Source organism: Protobothrops mucrosquamatus, unplaced genomic scaffold, assembly GCF_001527695.2.
Source record: "Protobothrops mucrosquamatus isolate PMUCROS unplaced genomic scaffold, P.Mucros_1.0 scaffold358, whole genome shotgun sequence".
Classification (NCBI taxonomy): Eukaryota; Metazoa; Chordata; class Lepidosauria; order Squamata; family Viperidae; genus Protobothrops; species Protobothrops mucrosquamatus.
This window is the reverse complement of record NW_015386693.1, coordinates 379,271-400,768: the sequence shown is the minus strand read 5'-3', so window position 1 is coordinate 400,768 and position 21,498 is coordinate 379,271. Positions and strand designations below refer to the sequence as shown.

The window sequence follows — 21,498 nt, the reverse complement described above, 5'->3', positions numbered from 1 at the left end:
CTCTTCCCACTGACAGAAGATGCTAATAGAAGAAAATATTTGTAGCTCAGGGTTGAACTGTGGGGCCCTTGGTGCTCTCTGAGCTTGGTTTTCTTGCAGGTGCTTCATCACCCAACCAGGTTACATCATCAGTATTAGAAGGGAGTGGGGTTTGCTTTCTGTTTATACATAAATGGCTTGTTCTGTTAGTGTTGGTGTGGCTGTTCTTGGTGGTTTCTTGATCAGGCTGTTGTTGACTGTTTGAGTTGGTAGTTCCTTGACTGAGATATTGTTCTAAGAGAAGATGTCATGTAGTAAATTGACAGAATGCTATGGCAAATTTTATGAATGTATTCAGATGGAATTTATTTCTGATAAATTCCATACTTATCCATTCAAATTACAAAATGATCCTCCTGCCCTAAAATTTCTTGCTAGGTAAAATGGCTATAAGATCATGCTTTTAGCAAAAACCTCATTGTTTCTACACTGTAAGAAAACTAGGAATTAAGTTTCAGGAAATGTTTGAACCAACTTCCCCTTATATGTGGCTATACATTTAAATGCCCAGACAACACCTGCTTTAATTTGTGTAGCTCAGGCTAGGTTACAGGAATTTGTAGATGTTTTCAGCTGCCAATGAAACCTTTCAAACAACTAAGAGTCTTTACTAGTCAAATGATTGACGTAGTGGATGGAGATCTTTGGTATATGAGCCCCTTCATTATTGATGATGATCATTCAGTTTATATTAAACTTAGTAGTTTACAATAAAACATATATTTTGCAGTTATCACAACCTCATTTACCTCATTGAACTATGGGCATCTTGAAACACAACTGCAGCTATTCAGTGATGAAGCATAATTCCTATGTCACTAAAATATTCAGATACAGTTTTTTCCCAATCCTAAAGGGTGATAAATTAATTAATCTATATTTAGGAAGCAAAATAAAGTTTCCTACCTGTGGTAGAATATAATTACTTGCACTGTTATATTTTTTGTTATACTAAAAAGATATGAAGAGGATTATGATTTAAAACAGTATTATCATCATCGTGTACTTTCTTTATATTCACTTATTGCTGTTTTGATTTATAGGTGCAGATTTGTTTCTGGAGACCTGATGATAACTGAGAAAGCACAACTTCGCTTAAGAAAAGAGGACTTGTTATTTGAACCGCATGTATGGTGCTGTGCAACTAATAACTTGGGGAAAGTATGCACAGAGCTTTATACAATAGGTAATACTCAAGTACAAACTGTATCTGTCTTAGGATACATCTTAATTTGTGTTAATTGTGCCATTGGATTCCTATGGTCAAGAATAAACTTCAGCATAGAAAGAACTACTCATGGGCACATAGGCAAAGGGCTGCCTTTAGTACTTCATTCCATAAAGTATTTACGGCTGGTCCCAAAGTCAGCCAGATGTTTAAACTGGATTTATTACATTTGGGGAAGACTGGTAAGCTTGGATGGCTATTTTAGCACAAGTATATAACCAGTTTCAATTGCATAAACTCAAACATTAGCTACAACTCTTAATACCAGTGCAACTTAACTGTGACTTTAACCCTAATTCTTTTGTTGGAAATAAATAACATAGTATAAGTAACATTTGTAAAGGTATGTACTAGACTGGCATTTGTGCAAAATGTTACAATGCATTTTTAAATGTTCTAATATATATCTGTATAAACTGGGGAAATAAGATTAAATTGATTTTTTTTGCTTGATTTTTTTTGCTGGCTGGGGAATTCTGGGAGTTGAAGTCCATAAGTTTTAATGTTGTCAAGATTGGACACCACTCACCTAAACTGAGGGGCACAAATACATACTTAGCGTTGAAATCACAGGCAGGCAGTTTACCATTTATGAGACACATGGAACATCCAGCTCACTTCGGGCATCTCCTAACTCACCAATTTCACATTGCAAGAACTGTAATGTCTCATCATAGAAAAATAGGCCTCTCTTGTATTAGCAATACAAGTTATATAAGATTTCAGCATTTTGGTTTATGATGTTTGGTCAAAATACAGATCTGAGTGGAACATCTGAAAGCCCTGTGCAGGAACTTTTTCTCAGAGTTGGAGACCCACTGTTCTTAAGATGCAGATCCAAATATAACACTTCTCAATTTGGAAATAAGTGGCATTTTGGAAACGAGCAATTAAAAAAGGTAATGGTTCATTTTCTTGTGACAGTTACTACTAACAATTTTGAACACTAAACAAAATAAAATGTATGATTTTAGCATATTTCATTTCTCATACTTTCCAATTCAAATAATAACAGTTACCAAATTCAATTTGTTATGAAACATACTAACCATTCTCCTTACTTTACAAAATGTTTGAGTTGTTCAGATGTCAACGCTGCTAACATCGGATGTTCTTGCTTTGACAACAAATGGAAATGTAGCCATCTTTTCTCTATCGCTTTTAGAGTTGTTGATGCTGGGAGAGGGAATGTGGATGAGAGTCCAGCTATTCATAACAATAATAACTCAGTCGTGGGAACCCAAGGTTATTAGGTCCAGAGTTGATAGAAATTTGGCAGGCAGGAGAGATGGGGTGAAAGCTCACCCTTCAAGTTAATTGGGGAATGTGATTTATGACTGTTAATTGGAGGAGGGAATTGTGCTTTCCTACTTTGTGCCAGGAGAGGGGAATTCAGTTTTTGGCTTCAACTATATAGTGCCGATACTTTGTTTCTCGAATAAAAGATTCTTTAAGGAAAACAATGCCTCAAAGTTCTTTTGAAGAGATTCATCTGTCGGAACCATGACAATAGCCTCCCTTTTACATTAGATTAGAGTTGTTCTCAAAGGTTAATTCCCTTCCTACCCTACAATGTTAAACTGTTCCTTTGTTTGCTAGGTTTGAGAGTTTACTCAAACTGAGAGCAAACTCCATTCCTAACTAGTACTGATGATGCTATCTAGTTTGGGTAATGAAATGTCTGCAAGAAAACAGCCAAGCTCAGAGAGCACAAAGGACCCCCTCATTAGATTTTGCAATGAATTGTGATAAAGAGAACTGTGGTTATTTAAAACTTGGAAATTACAAATATTAAATGTTAAATTTAAATATTAATGGGAAACTAAAAATTGGGAAAAACTAATTAGGACATTGATTGTCTATAAAGATTGAATGTTAAAATAATTAGGATATATATAAACTAAAAAATATTGATAAATGTAAGAAAGTTATTTTTATTTAATCAATATAATAAGAATTGTATTAGTTTGAATATGAGACAGTAAATACTAACAGGAAAAGAGAGGAAATATTTAATGTAGTAATTTGAGATTTGTATTAAAGATACTTATATGTTATTGAATTATCGATTAACTCAGCCGCCACGTTGCTTTTTAAATATTTAAATGTAAAACTAGAAAATCAATACAATTTTCTTTAAAAAAAAAAAACACGAGAGCCAATACAACAATACAGGTCTCTAGGTACACACAAACACACACACACAAAGCATTCACAGGTTAGTACTCACTAGTCACCACCACTCCACTCTTCTCCACTGCTACTACACCTACTACTGCTCTTCCAACTACTACACCTTGTGAGTCCTACTGCTAGAGAAAAGTATCTCGTTAGCTGCTTTATTTCCATACATGAATGCATACCAGCACCTCCAGCTGTCTCAATGGATGGAAACTAATCAAGGAGAGAACCAACCTAGAACTCAGGAGAAATTTCCTGACAGAATAATTAATCAGTGGAACGACTGGCTTCCAGAAGTTGTGAATGCTCCAACACTGGAAGCTTTTAAGAGAAGAATGGACAATCATCTGTCTGAAATAGTATAGGGTTTCCTGTTTGAACAGGGGGTTGGACTAGAAGACCTCCAGGGTCCCTTCCAACTCGGTTATTCTGCTTTTATAGCCAAGCCTGCTATGCTGGCTGAGGAAAGGGATTACAGAGGCAGAACAGTAGCTGCACAGGTGCTGGTCATTTTCTAGGCAGCCTATCTTTTAAATAAAAGATAAATAAAAATAAAACCAATAACCCCATTCATTTTCAAAATAAATAATCTCCTGTCTCCCTGCCCTACCCTTAAATTGGCCAGCTAGTATATGTCTAGATAATTCATTACAATCCAAGTGTAAATCTGCTGGAGTGACAATATGATTTGCTAAGCAGAAGATCAGGCGAATTTATGTTGATCTATTCACATCCCTAGTTGTGAATAGAAATCACATTTTTCGATCCCTTGCCTGTGCATGTCTCTGAACAAAACACATGATGAAGTTCATAATTTTTATCAGGCTGGATTGGGGCCGATTTCAGTGAAAGAACTGATATGTTCTGGCTATGAAGGTCTTCATATATTTAAACAAGTTCTATTTTTCCCAATGTATTTCTTAAATTTGCCCACTATCCTTAGGAAATAAAAATAAATATGTAAGCACTGGGTCTCATTTTTTCACCCAGATCCACGGGGAAGTAGTGTTCCAACTAATATAATAATAATAATAATAATAATAATAATAATAATAATAATAATAATAATAATAATAATAATAATAATAATAATAATAATAATAATAATAATAANCATCTTTTTTACATCGTGGTGACCAAAACTGGATGCAGTATTCCAAGTGTGGCCTTACCAAGGCATTGTAAAGTGGTATTAATACTTCACGTGATCTTGATTCTATCCCTCTGTTAATGCAGCCTAGCACTGTGTTGGCCTTTTTGGCAGATGTAGCACACTGCTGGCTCATATTTAAGTGATTGCCCACTAGGACTCCGAGGTCCCTCTCACAGTTACTATTATTGAGCAAGGTACCCCCTATACTATACCTGTGCATTTGGGGTTTTTTTTTTGCCTAAATGTAGAACCTTACTTTTTTCACCATTGAATTTCATTTTGTTGGATAGTGCCCAGTGTTCAAGTCTGTCCAGATCCTCCTGTGTCGTAAGCCTGTCTTCTGGAGTGTTGGCTATTCTATCTAATCTATCTCTTTCCTCATTTCTATTCAAGCTATCAACCATTTATTACTAAAGTTCTTTGGGCCAAACCCTAACCTTGTCTTAACATGGATCCTCAGTAACTTTCAGGACATACTAGTAATAAAATATGTAAAACAATAGTTCTAATAAACTCCACCACTAACGTATCCCCCAATGGTGAAACTTTATATAGGTCCACCCTGAATAAAAGCTATTAGCTCTTACATTCTAATCTTTATTTAAACATTTAGAATATGATCCTAGAAGGAAGATGGTTATTGAGTTCATCTTGGGTTAAGACTCTGTATGCATTTATGTCATCCGTGGAAGCCCATAATGATGGTAATTATACTTGCTCTTCTAAAGAAATTGCTGCCAAGAAAACTGCTGTAGTTAGAATTTTAGGTAAGACATATTTACTTATGTTGATTTGTGCAGTAGAGGTAATTGATGGGATAAAATATATGTTTTTTTCTATAGAACATTGACAATGAAGCTAAACACATGCTCCCCCCCCCAAATACTGTATCTCGTAAGTTCATGCCAGTGATTGTGGGCCAATTTTCCTCTTGAAGTTTTTTGTAGAGGGAGGGTTATTGGCCAGTTAAGGTCCTCTAAGTCTGGGCAAAAGAAGAATCTAATTTCCTTGCTTTTCCATCAGAACTTGGCAACTGAAAAATTGATTTTGTGATTACTTGTGGCTCAGACTTACCCCTCATGCATTACCCCTCAAGTCTCTTAAAATTTAAAAGAAAACATTTTAGGCTTATCATATAATCACATTATTGATTTAACCATGGTAATTTCAATTGTAATAGAGATTTGAACAATTGTCATTATTCGTGATGGAAATGAATATTTGGTTTTACTAAAAGGGGAGGAAAAATAAGCAATCAAATGTGCAAGATATTTACAGTATCATCCCTGTCTGACCCGCATGATATCAATTGGAAATTAGAAATCAAACATAAATAAGTGTACATCATGGATGCAATACAATTGCATTGCTTTTATTTTGAAGGCAACTGCTTTTTTTTTTTCAATTTACATATGTGAGTCCATGGGTGAACTATACATCTTCACAGCACCAGTTTTTCACATGGCCCCTTGGGAAAATTGTCCACCCCTGATATAGGAGAATAGAAAATTTACTACACTGGAGTTGTTCAACTTATATTATATTCCAGATAATCTGAGCCCTATTCAAACATGCATATAATTGTCCAGCAATTTTTTAATCTATTTTCTTCTGCACAGAAAGAAAATGCTTTTTGCAAAACATAATCTTTGATAAGTTAGAAAGAGCTACTGATCAAATTAGTTTGAACACGTTATGCTCTGATTGCAAGGCTTACTAACTCTGTTAGTTTCAAAACTTTGTACTCAGAAGATATTGTGTTTAAAAATAGCCCTTCTAGTAAAGGTAGGAATGAACATGTTGATTGGATGATTATGAAAACTATAATTCAATATCATTGTTATTGGAAAAAGTTAACTAAATGATTATAAGGAAGAAATGGCAACTAATGGCTAATAACTGTCAATCGAATATAACTTTATTCTCTGCCTCTCAGTTGCCAAGGAATATACAGTACAACAAGGGAATATTATCACATTAAAGATCAGCCTCTAGTCTTCCACTACTATTTGTAAACATATAGCTGAACTATAAAAAAAAAACCATGATCTAGGAGGGCCTACAGTGTATTCTCATATTTGTGCCTCTATCAGAATGAAAGTCTGCCATCCATTCAATAATCATTTGATTGCTATAAACTGAGGAATACCAAAGCTGCTTATGTTCAAATCCTTCAAATAAATACTAAATCCTGCCATATAATGTTGATCTCTCATTTAACAGATAAAGGGTTTATCAATATAACCAATGCAAAGGAAAATTTTGAAGTTGGCATAGAAGAAGATACTTGCCTTGAGGTTAAACTTAAAGCCTACCCACCAATTAGATGCATTTGGATATTTTCCCAAATATCATTTCCATGTCAGCAAAATTACACAGACACTTACAGGTAATTCACTTTCTTTGATTATTTGTCGGCTATGCACTTTTGCACATTTTCTCCACTTCTGATAAGATGTTTAAAACGATGCTATTTATTTGTTGTGTATGTTCTTATTTGTTGTATGCCACAAGCTATTGTTTCTTCAATTAAATTAAAACGTTCATGGTAGAGAACCTTAATGTAGCGCACCCTACCAGTGCCTTATCAAATCAGCAAACGTGTAACGTTTTTTTCCCACAATGCAGCAGAGAGACTTGGATACATCAGATTGTAATTCAGCATGTTGAAATTGCACAGATTTTTGTGTAAAAATTTAAGCATCAATCTGAGTTCAATCTTCTCCCTTGGGGTATAAACTTCAGACTATTAATTAATTAATTAATTAATTAATTAATTAATTAATTAATTAATTCCTGGGGAACATATTGATGAATTTCTCAGTATACTCTTAACGTCATTCCAGGTCAAAGTGTGAAAAATTACAATAGCAGCTCCCAGAACCATACTACAGTATCTTGAAAACTGAAGTATACAACAGATACCAGGGCAGAGAAAACTGAGGTATAGTGACAGATACCAGGGCAGAGAAAACTACAGCAAAGGTCCTTGCAAATTATTATTTTTTCCATTTTTTTCTGCTGTATGTTCTCTCTCCTCTTCGAGCATTAATTATCTGTTCCTTCTTCCCTCCTATCAGACAGTAATGAGGACAAGCAATATTTTTGCTCAACTTTTTAAAGCCTGTGGCTCTGTATCAGGAGATCCCTGAGTGATGCAGGATCCTGAGTTTGCACTGATGGTACAGCAGTAGCACCACTATTGTTGATAGGCCCCACTAGGGAACTGTCTGGTCATGTCATGTGCTGATGTACTTAAGACTTTATTGGTTTGTGTGTGTGTGGGGGGGGTGTTTGTCATTACTGTACTTTTAACTTCTAGATAATGGATGTTACATGTGGTTGTGGAACATCCAATTATTTTTTAAAGATAGCAAGTTGGATACTAAAAGGTGCTAGTTGAGTGAGATGTGTCTTGGCTTCTATGACTCTGCAAACATTAAAGTCGAAAAATAAATGTTTCCGTCTTCCCTTCAGCGTTTTTCAAACATAAGGAGGAAGCTGGTAGGTCTGTATGCAACAGACCTTGAAAGTACATCGTGCAGCTTTGTATATTCCTGTACCCTGAAAGCATATTGTTTATTTAAAGAACTATTTCAGAGCACTTTTTACTTAAGACAGACTACGGAACCTAAATTTCTTGTGTGCTCAGCCTTCTTTTTTTATTTGGTTACCGTGTACAGTATATTTTCCTGATGTGACTATCCTTACATTTATTTTGATCCATAGGTGCCCATCCCAGAGCCTCTGGTTTATTCCAAACAACTCTTAAAAAGATTTTCTTAAATCAGCCCTTATATTTACTTCCCTGAAGTTTCTACATTAGTTTTAGTCCTGCCTTCTAAAGCAAAAGAGATTAAGTCTTTTACACCCCAATGTTTGAGATATTTTAAGAGAACTGTCAGGTCTCACTTTAATTTTATGTTTTCCAAGTTAAACATTACATAGCTATTTCCACCAAACCTTATAGGATCTGGTTTCCAAATAATCCCCCAGAACTGTAATCTAACTCTGACCTGGCTAGCACAGAATTGGGTGGAACTATGCCTTATTTTATTAATGCAGCCTTAGGTTGTTACAGTTGCTGTGTGGCGTTGCTGGCTCATTAGTATGATTACTCGTAATAGTTTCTTTTTTTGTCCCTCCCAAATTCTTTTGGCGTCTGTCTCTATTTTTCTTGTCTTATTTTCTTTAAGATCGGTGTTAAATATTCCTCGACTCTTTTCCTGCAGAATAGAGGAGACACAGCAAAGACCTCCTATTTCTCTGTTCAAAATTAGCAGCAATCCCCAGGGGATAAAGGGGAGCAATGATGTCTCTTGGGCAAAAAAAGAAAAAAAGCAACTGGAGAGTAGAAGCCACTTTAGCAAATTTATAATAAAACAAAAAAAAGTTGAAGAGCCTATCCCAGTAAAAATGTGTGAACAAATGTTCTCATTCTTTGCTCAGATGAAAAGAGGAGCAAGGTTTGGAAAATAATGCATAATACAAAGAGAAAAATTTCTATATTTGAAAATAAATAAATAAATAAATTCCTCGCAAATTTTTTTTCTCTTTTCTTTTTTAGTATTTTGATTCCACTCCACCTACTACTTCCTCTAAAGTTTTCCACAAAACATTCTTGGTACCTTTGGGTTTCCTGTTCCTTCTTTATTTGCTTTCACTTCTTCAATCAAGCATAAAGCAAAACTTATTGATGTTGATACAATAAATCTTCCTTTATTTTTCAGCAGAAGTTGGTTTAGTTTTCCAGACTGAATCAGTCTTATGAAACTGAAATCTATGCATAAATATTATTTTTTTGTTTTCTACTTACAACATTGTAAATAAACTCAGAACGATTGCTGAAGGCTAGGTGAAGATGGAGAAACGCATTTCTATGATCATTAAGGAGAAGTGTGGTTTTTTTGAGCAGCTCACCTGTTTCTTTGTACTAAAGAAGAATGGAGAGTTGTATTCCTAACTCACTTGCAAGTATTTCTGGTTGCCTATGGCTACCAAGTATGCAGCAATAAAAAGCTTATATATATATGCCATATCACACATAATATGACTTGATTCTCAAGAAAAATATCATTAAGAAAATTTTGACTCATTTGGTGGAAACATGGTTATTGTGATTTGCTTATTTCCTTTTATTATAATTGTTAAGAAAGCATCTGGATCCCCAGCTTTAGCCTCTGCTTAAACATTGGTAGGTTTCAAGAATATCTTCCTGTGGATTTCTGTTCACTGCTAGTGAAATCCCACCAACATGAATTTTGATGAAACTGCAGCTAAATTGTTGTCCCAACACATTCATTTTGGGTAAATCTTAGGTACACACCTGAAAAATCTCAGGAAGAAAACAAACAAACAAAAACCCTTATATGATGAGATTCCTCCAATGTGCATGGCTTTTTTATTACTTCCCTGCCATCACTCATGATCAGAGGTTCCTTAAGGGGTGAGACACTACAGATACCCCTTTTCTTTGAAAACTGCTAATCTGCAAGTAACACTTCCCTGCTGAGAATCCCATTGAATTTCTGTTCTTTCTTTTCACACACACCCTCCCCACAAGGAACATGTTAAAAACCATTTAGATTCTTTTCTAGCTATAGTGGAAACTAGCCCTTGCTGTGGAAATTGAAAGAGCTGCCACTGTGCTAGCATAATAACATCTTGTTCTGACTCTCATGTTTGTTTTCTGGCTGCTGAGTGTTTTCTAATATGGACAACAGCAGGATAATGCTGAGCGAATCGTCCTTTGCAGCAAGACTTAATGGCAAGATGTAATGTTGAGGTTCTGAGGCTGTTCCAGTGATGCTGTAAATAACTAATAAAGACTCTTAGATCAGCGGTTGTTTGGTGTGTATACCTTAGTCTGGATGACTTATCTTGATGCCCGACAGGGAGAATGAAGGAAAGAGTCCAATTCATGTATTTCCAGCTGTCAATATATTGATCCTGAGATTTCTGCCTGCCCCGCTTTATCTCCTTTATCTATAGTATTTGTCATGCTCTTTCTTGCTCCTCGTTCTACACCAGGCCAGCATCATTTGCTTCTGCTGTTCATGAGTTCAGCACAGTGCAGGGAAAATAATTAAAATACAATCTGCATTTTTGAGATGAAGTTAACAGGTGGAAGTAAGAATTTTCTGTCTGAGCAATATGTATTTTTATCTGTGATTTCCCAAGCAGTAGTAAATTTGGGACCAGGTGAAAGAGAAAGTGCAAGTTCTTTCACTCTATTCATTTATCTGCATTATGAAGCGTTAGATGGCTGGTGCAGGCCAAATGCAGGATTCAAACCTCTTTTTGTAATCTTGTTTTTGCAAAATAGGAGGTAAGAATTTTTCTTCTGTTAAGGAGGTTTTATTACTTCCCTTCAAATCTTTTGTGCTACGTCCCACCACAGGACAGTCAAAGCCAAATATAGGTAGAAATGTGGATGTATCTTTATTGAGGATACCAAATGAGTGACCACAAAACAGGCTTTTTCTGTTCTTTGCAATTTGTACAAGCTTTGTAGTGCATGGAATAACTCTGGAGCAGAATAAATGAGGGGGGGGGGAAGTTTGAAGATTCGGACTGAAACACCTGGAAGACCTTATCTGACCCAAGAGTTGAAAGCTCTTAACCTCTGCTATGTTAAAACTCAGTTTATTCTGATATACAGATTCTCACCTGTCCCTCCTCCTGCTAGATCAAAGCTGGACATGAAAGCTGTCCCTGATGGATTCAAATCTTAACTTTTTGTGCTATTTCAGTTTTAAAAGGATTAAAAATAGGGTTATATCATCTATCTGTCTGTCTATCTATCTATACATAACTAACTAACTAACCATCCTGTTCTTAGTTTATATAAATGACTGGACTGTTGATCAGAAATATTGAGAGCCAGTGTGATAGGGTAGTTAGAGTAGGAATAGGAGTCCCAACTCCTAGTCTTAGGTAGAGAGGTTGATCTGGTAGGTTTGGGCCAGTTATCCCCCTGAGCCTCAGACCAGAAAATTAAAAAAACAACTATCTACCAACCAGCACTTCAGCAATATGGTAGATTATATGGTCAATAGCCTTTAGTGAAGAGAGATTCTTCCTGCAGAAGAGGAGGAAGAGTGTTCTTAATTTCAGAACTTTTTTCTGGACTCATAATAGGAGGGAACAGCATATTAGTAATCTTCAAATCCACAAAATCCATCTGTGCCCTACTTCAGATCAAATCAGCAGAACTGAGATGTTGGAAGGTTTCTGTAGAGTTTAAAAAAAACAACACTTTTTTTTTAGTATATGGTATTTGAGGAAAGGTCAAATACATGACCAGATACAAATGTAATATTGTATCTGTGGTTAATTTCCTAAAAGTCTATGTGATTGGCCACTTGTAGAGTTTAGGAAGCTTCCTTTCCTTATTTTAATATAAAAGAAAAGATTTTAATCTTTTTTTTTTTTTGCATGAGTTACTTCCATAGTTTCAGATGCCATAGCAAAGGTTCTGTTTCTCAAACCTTCATGGGAGAACAATATTGCTTGGTTGCAATGTTATTTGGTGGTTTTTATTCTTTGAGAGTAACCTGGGTAGATTAAAAACTCACCATAGACCAGGGGTAGGCAACCTTGGCTCTTTTATGACTCGAGGACTTCAACTCCCAGAATTCCTGAGCCAGCTTGGCTGGCTCAGGAATTCTGGGAGTTGAAGTCCACGAGTCATAAAAGAGCCAAGGTTGCCTACCCCTGCCATAGACCCTTTCAGTAAAGAGTACACTTGAGTCTACACTTGAATGACCCTTTCTACCTTCCTTTATGAAACAGTATCTCTGCAAGTTTCTGTGACCATAAACACCAACCAGGCGAATATTTGTTCTATGCAGAAAATAGTGATGTGTTTGTAAAGAGGACATTAAGACTCTATGTGAAGAGTGAGTATGTTTTAAGAAACAAGATCCATCAATGCTTAGTATCATGCTATATTTATTAACAGGTTTAATTTTTACCCATGTTTTCCACTGAATTGTGTGTAAAAATCTTCTCCAATTTGTCACTTTTAAAATATGTGTTGGGACTAAGTAGGAAATGAACAAAGTGCTGTTCATAATAAAAACAATATTAAAAATGTTTAAAACCAGGTATAGCATACATTAGTGAAACGCCTGCCTAAATTAACAAAAAAGTTTCTTTCTGCCAGTCAAAGATATATAGCAGGGGTATCAAACTGCCAGCCCACGAGCCGGATGCGTCATACCAAAACCACGCCCACCCCATTCTCGGCAATGGGGGAAAAAGTCGCAATACATCGTGACACATCACATGACATTGCGAGTTTGACACCCCTGATATATAGGCTTCAAGGGTGGGGGTTCATAGCTAATTAACTAGATAGACTGACTGACTGCAGTAGTGGGAACAAAAGTTAAAAGCTACTTTTTTGTGTAAAGTCTAAACATGATGGTAGAGTATCATGCATCTTCAGTGTAGGAATCTCATGCAGTTGTGCTGCAAGACAAATGCCTGGAAGTTTGAAAAGACAAGCTAGCCTTTACTAACGTAATGTTCTCATGGTAAACTCTGGAACTGTCAGTCATTAGTCACTTGTTCAAAGTAAGAAGCTATTGGACCACCACATCTGGAGGAAATCAAGTTGGAAAAGCTGGGAAAGATAACTAAGAGGGATATAATGTAGCTAAATGTATCAATTGCTAGATCGACTAGCTTATTACTGATTTGATTATTGATGCTATAGATTTATGACCCTGACATTTTGCTCTGTATCTGCATTATCTAGTTTCACCAGATTAACGCCCAAATCCAGTATCGGGTGTAGTGAGTTGAACAAAGTAATAGACAGCTGGTAAGGGAAGTCAAAGTAAGACAACACGAGGTTAAAACAGAAGAGTCTGGGTCAATGATAAAGACTAGTATTGCTGTGTAATATCTTTTATTCTGTGCTTTAAATATACTTGCCTTGGAGTCAATTATCTTGTGATTCATATAAAGATCCATTCCTTTAGACAAATGGGTTTGTAATCAGAATTAGTTAAAACAGAAAAAGACTTAAGTTATAGGGAATATGTGTAATGTTTGCAAAATTGAATTACTGAACTATCTATCATTTTTGCTGTTATCTTTGCAGGCAAGCCTAAAGTAAAAATGAGCTCAACATTTAATCAGTTATCTTGCATTGCTGAAAGCAATCCTGCTCCATTGTGGATCTGGAAGGAATGTTACAGAAAACATATCAAGTAAATATAAAAAAATACTTCGAATGTTTCCATTGATATGAGTGGTGGATCTCCATTAATTAACTATGATATAGTTATGGATCATATAGTACTGACATAATTGTTTTTTTAAAAAATTGTAAATAAAATGCCACAGGAATAAAAGCTTCTGATTGACCTCACTGGGTCAGACAAGTGAATTCTGAGTTCCATGATAAATTTCTTCCTAGTGCACCTGCCAGAGCTCAAAATATTTATCTTAATAAATTTTACAGAAATGTTTCCATTTTGCCCTAAACCTTGAACTGAAAACTTCAGAGAAAGTGAGCACATACAGACAGTTCTTGCTAACAGAATAGGAGTTCCATACCATTATCCAGAAGCTGCTCATTTTATTCTTCCTGCTGCAAATAGGGTTATATCACCCCAGTTCCATTCCTGCAATCTTCCTATTCCAGGCCATCTCATCAATTACAATTCTAGTAGTTACAGTTCCAGAAACTGTCAAATAGAAATAGCAATAGCACTTAAACTTATATACCTCTTAATAGTGCTTTACAGTCCCCTCTAAGCAATTTACAGAGTCAGCATATTGCCCCCAGCAATCTTGGTCCTTATTTTACTGACCTTGGAAGAATGGATGGCTGAATCAACCTTCAACGAGTCAGGATCAAACTCCTGCCAGCAATGCTGCATTCTAACCACTGCACCACTACAGATAAGATAAGGACCTGTTAACTGATTCATTTCTTAGTTCTGATCTTCCAAATAATGGCTTGTAATGGCTTTAAAGCATGTAGTCAAAAATGTTTCTTAGGATATGGACAATCAACAATGGACTGCAGAAATTAAGATGACGTTCTCATTGTCTTCCCTCAGATAGATGGAATATCCTAACAACAATCTATAAAGACAACATTAGTGAGGTCCAGAATATGCCCTAAGATTGGTTAACATATTATATCACTTCTAGCATAAATGTGGTGGGTAATCAGATAGAATCTGAGCATTCCCTTTCTGTGAGCCAGTAATCTAACATGCATTCTAAAGAAGATCTACCAAATATAAAGAAGCTGTAACTGAAAAAAGTTGACAGTTTACACCATTCTTTCAATACCTAATGCTGAAGTATATGATTATATGAAGTTCCTGGGGGGGGGGGGGAGGAAATTAGAATGCCAAAAATGTCAGGATTGCAGCCACAATCCAGTGATATATGCAAATGGGAGGCAGGGCTTTACACAGAGCTGCCATCTTGATTTTTTTCTAATTTCCTCTGCAGATCCCCCCAGAAGTTCTCACTTATTTTTTATTTGTAATGTTCAATTTTAATAGTTTGCATGAGCATTAGAAAATGTAAAAAGATTTTCCTTCTTTTCAGTTGCACTGAAATCAAAGATGGAATTTCAAATGAAAGACGTCAAGGAACAATATTTGGATCCTGGATCTCAAGCAGCACTTTAAATACGAAGAATATACAAACTGGACATTTCGTTGAATGCTGTGCAAACAATTTAGTTGGCTATTCTTGTGAATCTTATTTTATTGAACCAAAAGGTACTATATAATTACACAGTTCATACTACTGAGAATATGGTGAAATATTATGGAGATAATTGGATTTTAGAATTTAGAAGTAGCATGTTGAGACAATTTTGGGCAAAACTTAAAATAAAAGATTGAATTTAAGAAATTCAACCCATCCAAATTCTTTTGCTTCCAAATCTGTACTATGGAAATCAGATGCTTGGATTTTGATGTTTGCTTTTTCATTTGTAATCATTTTGTGGCTTCCATTTGCAGTTAGTAAGAAAGAACACCGTTTCTATTTTACCAATGGGGACCTGAGACTGGAAAAAAATTCCAATGAATATATTTTAGCTGACATATTTGCTCACAGAAAACACATTCTCCAGAGATACCCAAGATACAGATCAGTCTTATGTATGGCCACTGTATGCTTACTTTCATTCTTTGTACTTTTTATGAACAATTCTTAGCTTTTCATTTGGTGGGCAGAGGTATGTTCTTCAAGACATGAATGCTTGGTATATAAAAATTAATGTACTGCATATGTTATATATATTTGCAAGTCTAATAAGGATCGTGTAGCATCTCAAAAGTTTGCAAATTCTACCCTAGGGAGCTTTGGTACTCTTCAGTCAATATTGTCAGAAAGTATTCATTCATTCAAGTAGAATAAATATTTACTTCCCTCTTTCATAATTCAACTCTTTTTCAAATTACATGAATTTTTGCATTTGCTTTCCAGGTAATGTTTTGCTGTATGCAACATTTGGAGTCTGTTTTCCAATTATTGTTGGGTTGTGCATAATAACTTGTCGAAACTATAAAAAGGTAACAGCAAAATTGATACTCTTTATTTACTTCTGTCTCCCTTTGTGTGTCGTTTTTACCATTCACAATTTCCCATTCCCTCTAGCAATTTAGATATGAAAGACAACTGCATATGATACAAATGGTTGGTCCTTCCGACAATGAATACATCTACATTAATTTCAGTGAGTTGGAGTATGATGTCAAGTGGGAATTTCCCAGAGAAAATCTGAAATTTGGTGAGCTGTCCATGGTACTCCTCCTGAAGCTAATCATGAAATAAGCCAACACAAATTGTAAAATAAGGAGAATACTTTCTTTTTTATAGGGCAAGTACTGGGGTCTGGTGCCTTTGGGAAAGTCGTGAACGCTACTGCATATGGAATTAGTGAAGCTGGAGCATCCATCCAAGTTGCCGTCAAAATGCTTAAAGGTAGCCTAAAGTTTAAGGAGAACGTGGTCTCTTTGTATCAACCTGATTTTCTCCCATCACTAAAGTAGTAAGCTTGGATTCTATACCCTTATGGGTCTGGTTGCTTGTGCTTGACAATTCCCTTTGTAAACGTTATTACTGGTGGTCCTCAAGCACAACTAATAGAAGACCAGCAGCTCCCTCTTCTGGCAAGGTATGATGCCATCTATTTCTTGAGAATGGTTCTTGGAGGCAATAGAGTCTTCTGACCTTGAATCCGTACTTTAGCATTTACGGTCCATCCTAAAAGATGGGTTAGGTGATTAGCTTTCTGATATTTGTGTGTTATAAATCCTTTCCAAGGTTTGAAAGCAAAGAGGAATAGATTAGAGTTGTTATCGCTATGCCACAGATTGAACTACAATCTAGTCAACAATATTTTAGTCCGTTATGTGTTAACCCAACACATATTGTCAAACTATAATTTAGTTAGTTCACATGAACTAACTAAAAACATGGTTTAGTTTTTGGATAAATGCGATGCACACATATGGCCAATATGATATTTATGTTGGCATAGATAACTTCTAACTCACTAGACTGATTGATTTTGTGCTATACAGTCAGTGCTCACTTTTAGCAACTACATAGATTTTTCTCCCTGAAAGTCACTAAAGTAATGTGAATCAATATATTTCTGGTCCAGGTCAGTAATTAGATATGTTGACCTAATAGTCTATAATTGTTTTTACTCTGTGACTTTGGTGTGTGCTCTTCAATATTCAGTTATTGAATGCTTTTTTAAAAAAATAAAAAAAGTGTCCATCTCAATGAACATTGTCTTTTTACATCATGTTTCTAAATGTCCTTTTTACTTAAAAGGCTAGTTTTAATCTAATTAAAATTATATTTAAAAAAATAAAATTTTATAAGAATTCTAATTATAGAAATCTTTTTATTTAAGCAATTTCATATCATTTTATTCTTTTGATATGCTTTGGAAATGGAAAAAAATCCACTGAAGAGAATGATGCCAACTGGTTCCATGCCATAAAGATGCACCTGAAGTACTATATACTGTATGATGGGAGAATTAGACTATTTAACATAAAAATAAATTTGTATTAAATTTATCATACATCCTGGTGTTTTGCTAAAAAGACGTTTTCATCAAATCCTAGCGCAATGAGCTTATACAACAGTTGCACCTGTCAACAACTAAATTGAACTGCTGGGCTCATGAGTGACTACAAACATCCTTTTCCAAGTCTGTAGCATGTTTTATCTTTTAAAATAATATTGTTCTATTTTTAGTGTCTTTTATGTGCATCCTAATGAAAGATTTTCTATTCTACTAAATACATTTAAGACAGAGACAGACAAAGAAAGACACATGTACACATACATACAGAGAGAGACAGAAAGAGAGAGAATGAGAATTTAAAAAAATGAAGAATGCTTGACTACACTACACTCTTTCTGGATCATTTTTTCCATTTTATTTTTGGATGAGTGTTCTCTTTTCTTCTTTCCTTAAAAGGTATTTCCCAATCACTGCAGGTGTGGGTAGGTACATATTACAGTATTTCTTATTCTTCTTTATGTTTCCTTTACTTTTGAGTAGTAATGAACTATCCCATGATATCACTGAATCAGGAAACAAGGCTCTTCTCTAAGAGCTACAGCCATCTTTTACTTGTTCACTTTCATTTCCTGCTTCAGGAGAAATATTTGATTGAGTTAGTAATTCTGTTAATAAAATTATTTCTAATGTGTTTCAGTCTGTATATATTTCTTTGTAAAAATTCTGCATAGTTACTATCTGTCATGTCACCTTTACAGAAAAATATGACTCTTTGGAAAAAGATGCTCTAATGTCTGAACTCAAAATGATGATTCATATTGGAAGTCATGAAAACATTGTAAATCTGCTAGGAGCATGCACCAAGTCAGGTGAGCCACATATTTCTGAAATGTACTCACAGTTAGAGTATTATTTGAGTATATTTGAGGTCCTTGGCATGACACTCGTGGGCATCTGTGTGTTTAGCATACTTTTATTTCCAAGAATGGTTTTAGATATCACAAACCCCATAGACATTTTGAGAAAATAAAATGTCCAGTACATTGCTTGTAAGTACGTATGCCTAACTAGCTGGGAAAGTAAAATGCAAATGTAAACTAGAGTTGTAGAAAATATATTGGATAGTTAGAAGGAATGACAAGAAACGACACCAATATGACGTCTGTTAAATTTGTTTTTTTCTGGTGAGCAATATTCACCATATTAACCATTTGAAAATGGGGAAGTCCTCCCATTACAGTCATTTGAGAGAACATAATTGCATACTTTCAAAGTTTAAAGGATACCCATCAGCTTGAAAAGTTTTGAGACTCAAAACTGCCACAATCATGATGTACTGTACATTTTTATACTACTTGATACTTCCAGATAGCATATTAAGTGACAGATTAATAAATAACCTCTCTGAAAAATCCTGTAGAGTTGTGTCTTCAGGATTTGGAGGTTTTTAGGAACAGCAGACTCAAGGAAGATCCCTTATCCTTATATGAAATAAGTTGGATGTATAATCAGAGAATTTTCTTAAGCTTAAGAAAGTTTTTAAGTTCTTGATCAGAACTTCTCAAGTATTACTTCAAAGTGAAAAGAGTTGCCACAAGTAAGAATACTGCATCTTTCCTCAATCTGGTGTCAAACCGATGTTTTGCTACAGTTCCTAGAATTCCTAGCTAGCATGCCTTACAATGGGAATTCAAAGACTTATAGTATCATGGAATAAGTATAAGATACAGGCATATCATTTTCATATGATTGAGATGAAAATTTCTAACAACTTTCATTTCCTTTTTCCTACATCCAAGAAATGTCTTGGATGTAGGAAATATGATGCACGCTAACTATATATTAAGTAAAAGATGCTTCCTGATATATTAAACATGTATTTTTAGGACCAGTTTACTTAATTTTTGAATATTGTTGCTATGGGGACCTCCTGAACTACTTACGAAGCAAAAGAGACACCTTTCACAAAACATGGGCTGAAGTCTTCAGTCGCCACAATTTCAGTTTTTACCACAATTTTCGAGGACAGATCAATTCAAGGTAAATATCAACCATGTTTTTATTGTGGCCAGCCAAAAATAAGGGAGAAATAATTATACTATGCGCAGATGAAGAAACTGATCTAGTTTAAAGACAGATTGTCATTTTTGCAGTATGTGGCTCAATCAATCACGATAACACCATTTCATATCTCAAGTAATTCCTATTTTAGAAGTGTAGCTTTAACAAAACAATATGAAAAATGGAAAAATTCTGATAGAAACAAATATTTATAGGTTGGGATTGAAATGTGACATTGATGCTCTCTAACCTTTGTTGTTTTCTTGCAAACATTTCATTACCAAACTGGATAACAATCAGGGTTAGAAGGGAATGCGGTTTGCTCTGGTTTTGTATACTAGTGGTTTGCCCTGTCAGTGCTGGTAGAAGTGATCTTGGTGGTTCCTTGATTAGGCTGTTGTTTATTGTTAGCTTGTTTGTCTGAGTCACTGGTTTTCATCCTGTTTTCTGATTACTTGTCAGTAGATATTCATGGATATGTTCTGCTAGTTTTCTAATTATATGGCATCACCGTAACACACAAACCAACTAAAGCTCTCCAAAGCTTCCTAGGTAAACCAAAATATCCAGCAGCCCCATAAGAGAAAACAAGAGTCATCTACAACATAGAGTGTTAAGGACTATAACACTGTAACAACTACTATGCAAGACAAACAGGGAGAAGGCTAGTAGAGCTGGCAGGGCAAGCCATTAGTATATAAAATGAGAGCAAACTCTACTTCCTTCTAGCACTGACGATGTTACCTAGTTTGGTAATGAAATCTCTGCAAGAAAATAATCAAGTTCAGAGAGCACCAAGACTCCGTAGAAATATTCATTGTGCATTACCAAAAATTGCTGGTGACAATGAATCTTATTTCCAAACCCACAAGCTCAGAAGAAATACAACCGATGGGAATATTTTTTATGAATCACAATCAATTTACTCGTAATAATGGTTTTTGAAGCTGCAATAATTGACAGGTCTTTGATCATAAGCTGCAGGAAGAATGTGGCCAGACAGGTGACAATATAATTCAGAAAGACAACAAAGAAAACTATAAACACTGGCAAACTAAAAAATGATACAAACTGGTTGAAAATATTGAGAAAAACTCCCTCAGTAACGCTATATTCAGACTAAGCTAAATTTTAGATATGATGTTTTGTATGAGGCATATGGCTGGTTTATTGATTTCTCAGTGTAAGAGAAATCTTTCAATTTGTTCTGACCCATGGCTCTGTTTAGAAGTACAGATGTACAGTCCCTGCCATTATTTTCCTGCAGTTCATAGGGCCAACTTATTAAGGCCACTTAGTCTAACACAGTTTCAGAAGTGTATTTTGATAGAGAAGTTCCAATGAAGGCACATGAGACTGGTTGGCTTCATTCTGTTGTATATGGTCTGAATAGAAACCGTCACAGATCCTCATTTAAAAGATTTGGTCACTTAAAATGAATGCAATAACATGCAATGCATGTTGTGGGAGATACCATTTTGATTACACATGGTTACATCCCAAATTTGTTACCAAAACAATCCATGATTTGGATTGTTTCAGTACAAATTTATTACATTTATTCTTTCATAATCAAGCTGTGTTTATCCTTATTGCTATATTAGATTTATTTATTTATTTTATTTATTTTATTAAACTTATATGCCGCCCTTCTCCCAACAGGACTCAGGGCGGCTTACAGCATATTAAAACGATACAAACACTATCCCCAATAAAAACCAATTAAAAACAAATATTTACCGCTGTGTTACCATTAAAATTCTAATTAAAATTGTCCCTATTTAAAATTCTCCCTAGGCCAGA

General features: G+C 35.2%; 1 protein-coding gene across 1 annotated transcript in view; it reads left to right on the top strand.

Moving 5' to 3' along the window:
• FLT3 (fms related tyrosine kinase 3) overlaps positions 1-21,498 on the top strand; it is a 49,338-nt gene that overhangs the window by 14,219 nt on the left and 13,621 nt on the right. Inside the window, exons 5-17 of the mRNA XM_015815653.1 lie at positions 1,083-1,225; positions 2,027-2,166; positions 5,215-5,368; positions 6,825-6,990; positions 12,396-12,502; positions 13,714-13,822; positions 15,183-15,358; positions 16,074-16,159; positions 16,245-16,377; positions 16,467-16,571; positions 18,393-18,503; positions 19,521-19,674; positions 20,659-20,698. Coding sequence (XP_015671139.1) covers positions 1,083-1,225; positions 2,027-2,166; positions 5,215-5,368; positions 6,825-6,990; positions 12,396-12,502; positions 13,714-13,822; positions 15,183-15,358; positions 16,074-16,159; positions 16,245-16,377; positions 16,467-16,571; positions 18,393-18,503; positions 19,521-19,674; positions 20,659-20,698 — 1,624 coding nt within the window. The remainder of the gene's footprint in view (positions 1-1,082; positions 1,226-2,026; positions 2,167-5,214; positions 5,369-6,824; positions 6,991-12,395; positions 12,503-13,713; positions 13,823-15,182; positions 15,359-16,073; positions 16,160-16,244; positions 16,378-16,466; positions 16,572-18,392; positions 18,504-19,520; positions 19,675-20,658; positions 20,699-21,498) is intronic.